Source organism: Myotis daubentonii, chromosome 5, assembly GCF_963259705.1.
Source record: "Myotis daubentonii chromosome 5, mMyoDau2.1, whole genome shotgun sequence".
Lineage (NCBI taxonomy): Eukaryota > Metazoa > Chordata > Mammalia > Chiroptera > Vespertilionidae > Myotis > Myotis daubentonii.
This window is the reverse complement of record NC_081844.1, coordinates 28,584,837-28,592,491: the sequence shown is the minus strand read 5'-3', so window position 1 is coordinate 28,592,491 and position 7,655 is coordinate 28,584,837. Positions and strand designations below refer to the sequence as shown.

General features: G+C 42.5%; 1 protein-coding gene across 1 annotated transcript; it reads right to left on the bottom strand.

Annotated features, from left to right (window-relative positions):
* Nucleotides 1-6,419: 6,419 nt before the first annotated feature.
* Nucleotides 6,420-7,358, bottom strand: LOC132234204 (olfactory receptor 1M1). Its single transcript, XM_059695248.1, has one exon. It carries the CDS (start codon nt 7,356-7,358, stop codon nt 6,420-6,422), a length of 939 nt encoding a protein of 312 aa, XP_059551231.1.
* Between the last annotated feature and the right edge of the window lie 297 nt (nt 7,359-7,655).

The window sequence follows — 7,655 nt, the reverse complement described above, 5'->3', positions numbered from 1 at the left end:
TACCTCATTTCACAGATGTGGAAACTGAAGTGCAGAAGATACAAGATAATGGCCTAAGGTCATATAGCGAGGAAGTGATGGAACTGTCTGAACCAAGATTACTCTACCCTGCAAAGCTATCATGTAGAATCAAAGGACAGATAAAGAGCTTCCCAGACAAGAAATAGCTAAAGGAGTTCATCATCACCAGTATTGTATGAAATGTTTTTTAATGATTTTTAATGTGTTCAATATTATCCTCTGTTAGTTCAGGGGCACAGCATTGTGCTTAGATAATCATGTATTTTATAGTGTCCCCCTGATAGTTAAAGTACCCACCTGGCCCATACATAGTTGTTATAATATCATTGACTATATTTCCTAAGCTGTAATTCACATCTCCATGACTATTCTGTAACTATTCAATCTGTACTCCTTAATCCCTTCCCCTTTTTCACCCAGTCCCCAGCCCCCTCCCCTCTGTCAACTGTCAGTCTGTTGTCTGTTGTCTGTACCTATGAGTCTGTTTCTAGTTTGTCCTTTAGATTCTACATATAAGTGAAATCATCATTGTATTTGTCTTCCTCTGTCTGACTTATTTCACTTAGCATAATTTCCTCTCTAAGTCCATCCGTGCCATAGCAAAGGAGAAGATTTCATTCATTTTTATGTCTGAGAAGTATTCCTTTGTATACATGTACCATGGCTTTTTTAATCTACTCATCTATTGATGGGCATTTGGTTTGCTTTCATATCTTGGCTATTGTAAATAACGCTGCAATGAACACGGGAGTGCCTATATTAGTGTTTTGGGTTTCTTCAGATATATGCCTACAAGTGAAATTGCTGGGCCATAAAGCAATTTTATTTTTAATTTTTTTTAGGCACTTCCACATTGTTTTGCTTAGTGGTTATACCAATCTGCATCCCCACCCACAGCGCACTAGGGTCCCCTTTTCTCCACATCTCCACTTGCTATTTGTTGATTTATTTATGATAGCCATTCTGACAAGTAGCATCTCATTGTGGTTTTGATTTGCATTTCTCTGATGATTAGTGATGATGAACAACTTTTTATATGTCTATTGGCCATCTGTATGTCCTCTTTAGAGAAGTGTCTATTCAGGTCTTCTGCCCACTTTTTAATTGGGTTGTTTGTTTTTCTGCTGTTGAGTTGTACGAGTTCTTTATATATTTTGTATATCTTCCCATTATCAGTGGTATTTTTTGAAATATCTTCTCCCATTTTGTTGGTTGCCGTTTTGTTTTATTGATTTTTCTCTTTTGCTGAACTGCTGGTTCTTTTAACCCGAGTTATACATTGGATTTAAAATGCTTGCAAGATTTTGTTCCAAGTTTGAGAAAGGATCAAATCTAAATACACATATTAAAAACATAGACAACTCTTTAAAACGTATTAAATACTGTTCCTGACTTTGCTTGTGCAGTTCCCTTCTTGTCACCTCCTTCCCAGGAATATGTCCTTCTTGGTATGAATGATTGAATGAGTGAGTGAATCAACTCAGAAGTTACCTTAACAGAGACTTACTGCCCTCAGAAATCCCCAGATTAAAATATCTTCCACCTGCCCTAGCTGGTTTGGCTCAGTGGATAGAGCGTCGGCCTGTGGACTGAAGGGTCCCAAATTCAATTCCGGCCAAGGGCACATGCCCGGGTTGTGGGCTCGATCCCCAGTAGGGGCATGCAGGAGGCAGCCGATCAATGATTCTCTCTCATCATTGATGTTTCTATCTCTCTCACCCTCTCCCTTCCTCTCTGAAATCAATAAAAAAATATTTTAAAAAAATTAAAATAAAATACCTTTCATCGAGAGGAGAACCAAGATGGCGGCATAGGTTAACGCCGGAGTTTGCTGCTTTGAACAACTACTTCAAAAGTGAAACTAAAACACGGAACGGACATCACCCAGAACGACAGGAACGCTGGCTGAGTGGAAGTCCTACAACTAGGAGGAAAGAGAAACGCACACGGACACTCAGAGGAGGCGCAGTGCTGAAGTCAAATTCTGAGGTGCGGAGTGCGCGGAGCGGGCTGGCGGCGGAGGGCGCGGTTGTTGTTTTCAATCGGGAGGGAGTCGCAGACTCTGAGCACCAGATCCGGGCGAGTCTTTCGGGACCCAGGCTCAAACGGGAAAAGCAGACTGTCTGGCTTCGGTCAGAGCGAGTGCAGCTTTCTCTCCGAGCCTTGCAGCGGGTGCTGGGACTCAGAGAGGCAGAGCCCCTGGGGACAGGACTGAGAGCCGCCATAACTGCTCTCTCCAGCCCACCCTGTTGATCCTGTGCGACCCGCCCCGCCCAAGCCCTGCACAGAGGCATTTGCCGGATAGCCTCAGGCAAAGGCTAGATTAGCACCTCCCTAGAGGACAGAAGTTCTCTCACTGCTGACACAGCTGATTCTCATAGCCACTTGGCCTGGAGGTCAAACCCTCCCTGGAATTAGCTACAACAATCAAGATTTATCTATAAGACTGCGAACAAAGACCACTAGGGGGTGCACCAAAGAAGCATAACAAAATGCGGAGACAAAGAAACAGGACAAAATTGTCAATGGAAGAAATAGAGTTCAGAACCACACTTTTAAGGTCTCTCAAGAATTGTTTAGAAGCTGCCGATAGACTTAATGAGATCTACACGAAAACTAATAAGACCCTCGATCTTATATTGGGGAACCAACTAGAAATTAAGCACACACGGTCTGAAATAATGAATATTAAACAGACGCCCGACAGCAGACCAGAGGAGTGCAAGAATCAAGTCAATGATTTGAATTGCGAGGAAGCAAAAAACATCCAACGGGAAAAGCAAAATGAAAAAAGAATCCAAAAATGCGAGGATAGTGTAAGGAGCCTCTGGGACAGCTTCAAGCATACCAACATCAGAATTATAGGGGTGCCAGAAGATGAGAGAGACCAAGATATTGAAAACCTATTTGAAGAAATAATGACAGAAAACTTCCCCCACCTGGTGAAAGAAATGGACTTACAGGTCCAAGAAGCGCGGAGAACCCCAAACAAAAGGAATCCAAAGAGGACCACACCAAGACACATCATCATTAAAATGCCAAGAGCAAAAGATAAAGAGAGAATCTTAAAAACAGCAAGAGAAAGAAACTCAGTTACCTACAAGGGAATACCCATACGACTGTCAGCTGATTTCTCAACAGAAACTTTGCAGGCCAGAAGGGAGTGGCAAGAAATATTCAAAGTGATGAATACCAAGAAACTACAACCAAGATTACTTTATCCAGCAAAGCTATCATTCAGAATTGAAGGTCAGATAAAGAGCTTCACAGATAAGGAAAAGCTAAAGGAGTTCATCACCACCAAACCAGGATTATATGAAATGCTGAAAGGTGTCCTTTAAGAAGAGGAAGAGGAAGAAAAAGGTAAAGATACAAATTATGAACAACAAATATGCATCTATCAACAAGTGAATCTAAGAATCAAGTGAATAAATAATCTGATGAACAGAATGAACTGTTGATTATAATAGAATCAGGGACATAGAAAGGGAATGGACTGACTATTCTTGGGGGGGAAAGGGGTGTGGGAGATGTGGGAAGAGACTGGACAAAAATCGTGCACCTATGGATGAGGACAGTGGGTGGGGAGTGAGGGCGGAGGGTGGGGCGGGAAATGGGAGGAGGGGAGTTATGGGGGGGAAAAAAAAGGAACAAATGTAATAATCTGAACAATAAAGATTTAAAAAAAAAAATAAAATAAAATAAAATAAAATACCTTTCATCTGTTTCTCTCACATCATCCTCCCTGATGCCTTTGAAGTCCTTCTCACCATTGGTAATTATTTTCACATTTAAAGGTATTTATATTCATATTTATATTTTAATTATAGCTATTTTTAATATTGTTGTTTTTCCTGCTGGACTGGGAATGCTTGCTTTGTTTTCTATTGTTTAATTTTATGTTTTAAACTGATATCAGTAAAATCACCTTTCTTATGGTGTATAGTACTTGGAATTTTATTCCACGTATATTTTTATGGGATATGGGCAGATAGAACACTATTTAAATTTTTTGGCACCTTCAAAGTCATTGCTCTGATATCAGGATACAGAGTAGTTGCACCCCCACCCCACCCCCCAAAAAAACTTCCTTGTACTAAAACTTTGTAGTCACAGAAAATGACTACTTTATTCTTTTGCTTACTGCTCTATTGCCAGCGCTTAAAACAATAACTTGCATAGAGTAGACACTGGCAAATATTTGTTGAATGAATGATTGAATGAGTGAGTGAATCAAATATTCGTTGATGCCAACAAATATTGGAAGTTGATATTGTAAAGGCTACCAGGACAAACCTCTTCTGGAGTTGCGGCCTTAACTTCTTAACACTAAACCAGACAGAAATAGTTTGGCTGACAGAATCTTAAGAGATTTTTATTGGCACTAGGCACCTGTCATTGCACAGAGGAGGGAGGGAGCTGAAGAACTGGATAAGAGAGAAAGGTTTTCCCAAAATTCTGTGAGCCCCCAAATTCGAATAGTTTTCCAGGCCTCTGGCCATTCCAACCCTCTCCTGTCAGCACACTAACTACTTGCAGGCATCTGGCAGGAGACCAGGGAACTTACCTGGTCAGCTTTCACCCAATAAAAATCTCTTACCATAATCATGGGGTGGGTGCCCATGGCAAGCACCAATACTCTTAGATTCTGGATTTTAGTCACCAGAATATCCACCAGAAAGCTTTGTGGGGTTTTTTTAAACCAACAACAGGGCCAGGTCTGGAGTTCTCATTGTTTAACTGAGAAAGTCTAATGTAATCCTCCCGGGAAGGAAAGTAGCATAAGTAAATTAAATATATGATTATTCTGCTTAAGATGATGTCACCTTCTTAGCACCATTTGAAAATTTCTGACCTCATTGAAAGTCACCGCACTTTCCATTTTAGTTGTAAATATCCATATGAGTATGAGGATTACTTCACAATAGACATAAATATAATTTATTGCCTTCACGGGGACTTTAGAATAAGGAAATGAAACTAGTGCAAAGAAACCTAAAATGGTGTGTGGCACAAGATGTACTCAAAATGAATAGCTCTCGTTTCTGTCATAAGCAGTGCTACTACTTAAATGCATCCCACACAAATATGTAGTGATTGAGGCATGCCTCAGCTTCCCTCTGATTTAGAGAATCAAGACTCAGTAGATTGGTATCACCCTTCCTATCCTTGCCTATGAAGTTATGTGCCATCAGGTGGTGGTTCCTCCGTTTCTTAGTGCATGGTCTGAACCTCTTTCTCCCTGTGCCTTCCACAACTTTTCCCCAGCACACTCCATCCCACCTCCCCAGAAGACAGGATAGGAGTGAGGGGGGAGGGGAACATATATCTCATTCACATCCTCCCTGACTTTTGTTTCTGAAAGTCAAATTAATGGCCTGGTCGTTATTGGAAAGACAGAACACTTGGGTTGACCCTAAAGCTCTTCTTGATGTGGCATTTCCTAAGCCAGTCACCAAAACTGGATTGTCCATTTCATAAATGCATTCTGCTCTCTCTTTCTCTTGCTCGTTCACATTTCACATACTGTTTCTTTGTCTGAGACACTCTTACTCCTTGTATTTGCCTCAGTAACACCATCTTATCCTTTGAGATGAGACCCCCCCCCCCTTCCAGATTCTCTCAAGTGTTCCTGCTACATTCTATCCTTCCCTTCATGTATATATTCCATTCTATTATAACTAGAGGCCCGGTGCATGACATTTGTGCACTGGGGTGTATGGGGGATCCCTCAGCCCAGCCTGCACCCTCTCTCAGTCCTGGACCCCTCGGGGGATGTCCACCTGCCTCTGAGGCGGGAGAGGCTCCCGCCACCGCCGCTGCACTCACCAGCCATGAGCCTGGCTTCTGAGCGGTGCTCCACCTGGGGAAGTGCACTGACCACCAGGAGGCAGCTCCTGCATTGAGCGTCTGCCCCCTGGTGGTCAGTGCACGTCATAGCGACCGGTAGTTGTGCCATTCAGTCAATTTGCATATTAGCCTTTTATTATATAAGATTCCATCTAATGTCTTCTTCCACACTCAATTATTGGGATCTTCCAAGCTATAGGTCATGTGTCTCTCCTGCTCATCACACGATGGCCAGCACCTACATCAAGCTCATAATAGGTACCCAATAGCATTTGCTGAGTGCTAAATGGAATCTGAACCATGGTAAATCCAATCTGGTAGAACTAGACTGATTCTTCTGGAAATATAGCATAAGACATACACAAAAGGACTCTTATTGGTCTCACTAATTGGGAAAATAGTGACAGGGTCATCTTGAGGTTTCCTTTTAATCTTCTGCAATTTAAAATTCAAAGTGGTTACTCTCCCAACTCAAAAATTCCAGACTTTTGCCCAAGAATCCAGATGTTTGCATCTTATTACCCAGAAACTCCCAGATGTCCTGGTGGTTAGGAAGATGAGGTAATTTTTCTATTGATGAGCTTCCTCAGTGCCCCGTTCATGTCTCTGTTTCTCAGGCTGTAGATAAAGGGGTTCAGCATGGGGGTGACTACAGTGTACATTACAGCAGAGGCTTTCTCCTTGACAGCTGTGCGGACTGATGAAGGACACAAATAGACCGCTATGGTAGTCCCATAAAAGAGGGCAACCACAGACAGGTGGGAGCTGCAGGTGGAAAAGGCTTTCTTCCTGCCACCTGCCGAGGGAACCTGCATGATGGCCACTATGATGCGAGCATAGGAAGCCAGGATGCAGATGAAAGGTGTGGCTATCACCATCCCGGCCACAATGAGCACAAAGATCTTGTTCACAGAAGTGTCAGTGCAAGAAAGTCTGAGAAGGGGATTGAGGTCACAGAAGTAGTGAGGAATCTTGTTGCCACAGAAAACCAGGTGCACCATCAGGAGGATGTGTGTGAGAGAGATAAAGTAGGAAAACACCCACGGGCCACCAGCCAGCAGGCCACAAAGGCGCGGGCTCATGATGGTGGCATAGTGTAAGGGGTGACATATAGCCACAAACCTGTCATAAGCCATCACTGCAATTAAGACACTGTCAACGATGCCAAAAAAATGGAAAAAGTACATTTGGGTCAGGCAGCAAGGATAGGAGATAAATTTGCCCTTAGTTTGAATGTTCACCAGCATCTTGGGGACAGTGTTGGTGGCCAGGCCAAAATCAACCAAGGACAAGTTGGCTAAGAAGAAGTACATGGGAGTGTGGAGGTGGGAGTCTGAGCTGATGGCCAGGATGATCAACAGGTTCCCCACGACCGCGATCACATACATGCCAAGGAACAGAGCAAAGAGGAGAGGCTCCATTTCTGTCTTCTCTGAAAGTCCTAGAAGGATGAATTCGGATATACTGGTTTGGTTTGTTGGTTCCATGGGTATAATTCCTCTGGAAGTATTGAAAGGGGGAAGTTAGGTGAACGCTATAGAGATGATTTTGGAAAATTAGATGAGATTACACCCAATTGCCCATCTTGGTTAATTGTGATATCAATTTATGTATTGGTTGCATCGTAGACTATTGATGAAGTGTTTAAAGCAACTCATACGTCAAAACGTGGTTCCAAGATGCTTCCCTAGACATTCCTGTTTCAGACAAAGATTGAGAGAGTGTATCATGCAAGAAACCTTGCTGCAGATAAAAACTAGTAAAGATTTACTTTAGGATAAAAC

Bases quoted from the DNA above. Each gene is read 5' to 3' on its own strand.
- LOC132234204 (XM_059695248.1), bottom strand. From the start codon at position 7,358: ATGGAACCAACAAACCAAACCAGTATATCCGAATTCATCCTTCTAGGA.